At 46.8% G+C, this 3,324-nt stretch overlaps 1 protein-coding gene across 1 annotated transcript; it reads right to left on the reverse strand.

Moving 5' to 3' along the window:
- Positions 1-2,054: 2,054 nt before the first annotated feature.
- On the reverse strand, positions 2,055-2,990 carry LOC123463486 (olfactory receptor 4D2-like). The gene has a single exon (XM_045159391.1). The coding sequence runs from the start codon at positions 2,988-2,990 to the stop codon at positions 2,055-2,057; it is 936 nt and encodes a 311-aa protein (XP_045015326.1).
- Between the last annotated feature and the right edge of the window lie 334 nt (positions 2,991-3,324).

Consider the following 3,324-nt stretch of genomic DNA (forward strand, 5'->3'; position numbering starts at 1 on the left):
AAGCGCTTAACCGCTAAGCCATCTCTCCAGCTCAGTTTATAGATTCTTATTCTTATTTATGGAAATGCCAATGATAGCTTATTTCTAATGTAGTCAAGGAAGGATAGTACCTAGAAACAAGTTACAAGTAGCTTACGAACTTTCCATTAGAGTGTCTGAGATCTGCCTCTTTTTGTTAAACCTTTCACTTCCTAATTGATCAGGGTATTACTTACCACTCTTCATGCAATTGTGTCAGAGGAAGCTGACATAGTGATATCCATGTGCCTGGGAAGTAGATGGCTCCATAGGGCCCTTTTACTCCTTGTCTGTCTCTGTAGCATTCCTGATCAAATACTAGGAGAAAGAATATATGGAATGGTAGATATGGTATGGCCAAGGTGGAAAGGTGTAGAATGTCCCAAGCAGTATTTTTTAATTTGCAAGATTTTTTTTTCTTAAACCCTCTACCATTTATTTGTTTGTTTGTTCATTTATTTTGGGTTTTCGAGTAGGGTTTACTCTAGCCCAGGCTGGTCTGGAATTCACTATGTAGTCTCAAGGTGGCCTTGAACTGACAGTAATTCTCCTACCTCTGCCTCCCAAGTGTAGGGATTAAAGGCGTGTGTCACTATGTCTGGCTATTTCTCTCTACCTTTTCAAAATCCTGATCTTCCTGGATATGGTGGCACAAGCCTTTTACCAAAGATTGCTCTGAGTTCGAAGGCATCCTGAGACTACATAGTGAATACCAGGTCGGCCCTGGCTAGAGTGAAACCCTACTCAATAAACAAAAAAATCTGGCTCCTGTTTCACATATATAATGAACAACTCTCTTCACTAGTCATTGATATGACTCAGGAATTTTGCTTTGTTGTGTTTGGTTTTGTTTCTGGTTTCCCGAGGTAGAGTCTCGCTCTAGCTCAAGGCTAACCTGGAATTCACTATGTAGTTTTAGGGTGGCCTTGAACTCACGGCACTCCTCCTACCTCTGTGTCCCAAGAGCTGGTATTAAAGGCATGTGCCACCACACCCGGCCTTCACTCTTACTGTTCTTATAAAGCCACCAATGTCCTGGAAATTTTGCCAATATGACCTTTAGTACTTCCCCAGTGCCCCTCCTCCAAATGTTGTTAATATATGAATCGAGGGATTAAGTTACCAGCACATGAATTTCTGGGGGACTCATTCAAACCGTAGCAGGTAAGCGCCATGGCTTGAAGAATATCTAAGAAGTATCTAGTCGAAAAAGAATCAGAACAAAGGGGAAAAGGCATCATGCCAGTGTTACAATTTAGACCACAGTGAGGAAGAAACGGAAAGGCAGCCAGCAGCAAGACAGCGTCTGTCCCAGAGTTAAGATGAAGCTGACAGCCATTCCCCACAGACACGCGTCCACTGACGAGGAGCTTTCTAGGTGTCCCCTTGTGGTCGTGGCAGAATCTGGGTTCATCACGTCATCCGTATCCTGTGCCTCCAAACGTGGAGTCAGCAGAATCATGTGCTAGTCACCTTGAGCTGTCCCATTTGCAAAACTGCCTAATACAAACTAACAGATCCTAGGCCAGGTGTGGTGGCGCACACCTTTAATCCCAGCACTTGGGAGGCAGAGGTAGGAGGATCACTGTGAGTTCAAGGCCACCCTGAAAAAGGCAATGATAACAGATCCAATATAGGTTTCATAACAAGTGCAAAAGTGTGGGCTGGGGAAATGGCTTAGTGGTTAAGGTGTTTGCCTATGAAGCCTAAGGACCCCGGTTCCATTCTCCAGGACCCACGTAAGCCAGATGCACAAGGGGGCATATGTGTCTGCAGTTTGTTTACAGTGGACTGGAGGCCCTAGCGCACCCATTCTGTCTTCCTTTCAGTCTCTTCCTCTCTCTCACTCTCATAAATAAATAAATAAATAAAATATTTTTTTTAAAAAGAAGTGCAAAAGTACTTAACAGAGCACTTGACACAAGAATCAGTTGTCATGACATTAGTTTCTTCTTCGTACTTCAGAAGAATGTACCCCTACTTTTTGCCTGGGATATCACAAGTACAGAGAGATTTTGGGTCAACCTATGTAAAGTTCACTCCCTGTTGCAAATCGCTAAATGCTTGGCTAATCTCTTCATGGCTGCCTGCATCTCCTTGTTCCTGAGGGTGTAGATCATGGGGTTGAGCATGGGGGTCATGACAGTGTGGCTGAGGGACACAGCCTTGTCCATAGGGAAGGGAGTGAAGGGGCGGGCATACAGGTAAATGCTGGGAATGAAGGTCATAGACACGACGATGACGTGGGTGGTGCAGGTGGATGCCGCCTTCCTCCTCGCCTGCCCTGGGTGGGACCTCAGCATCACCAGGATGACGGTGTAGGAGATGAGAAGGAGGAGGAACCAGATGACATCCAGCATGCCGCTGTTGGAGATCATGAGGAACTCCAGCAGGGAGGTGTCAGTGCAGGCGAGCCTCAGCACTTGGGGGACATCGCAGTAGAAGTTATCCAGGATGTTGGGGCCACAATAAGGCAGCGGAAGCATCAGAGACAGCTGAACAATGGAATGGATGAAGCCACCAGTCCATGCCATCACCACTAGCAACATACAGAGCTGAGTGTTCATGATGGTGACGTAGTGGAGGGGCCTGGAGATGGCCACCAGGCGGTCATAGGCCATCACTGACAGGAAGAACACCATGGCCCCTCCCAGGAAGTGGAAGAAGAACACCTGAGCCAGGCAGCCCCAGAAGGAGATGGTCTTCTTGTCCGAGAGGAAGTCCACCAGCATCTTGGGGGCAGTGACCGAGGAGAAGCAGAGGTCTAGGACAGCCAGGTTGCGGAGCAGGAAGTACATGGGGGTGTGGAGCTGGGAGTCTGAGGTCACCGTGACTATGATGAGGAGGTTTCCCACAACAGCGGTGGTGTAGACTAACAAGAACACCAGAAACAAGAAAGGCTGGAGCTCCTGAGTCTGTGAGAGCCCCAGGAAGACAAACTCTGACACCCATGTGAGGTTTCTTGGCTCCATGTCATCTCCACACACTTAAAGGAAAAGGACAACAGACATGGATGCGTTGATGTCACGTTGCCCTGTTTGGCCTCAGGTGTTCAAATAATGGAGTTAGGTCCATTAGATGGGCATTCTCATGGGCAGACTGGAATACCAACTGCTGCCTTTTCTCTGAAAAGCTGACAAGTGGATGCTGCAATACACAGTCATGAGATATTGGTTGTGTTTTGTTTTGTCTTGTCTTATTTTATGTTGTCTGTTATGTTTATTCGATTGTGACCTGGTCAACTATCAAGATCCTCCTGTCCCGGACTGTCGAGTGCTCATAAGATATCTCACAAGCTGAGCTAGA

Source organism: Jaculus jaculus, chromosome 9 (genome assembly GCF_020740685.1).
Source record: "Jaculus jaculus isolate mJacJac1 chromosome 9, mJacJac1.mat.Y.cur, whole genome shotgun sequence".
Lineage (NCBI taxonomy): Eukaryota > Metazoa > Chordata > Mammalia > Rodentia > Dipodidae > Jaculus > Jaculus jaculus.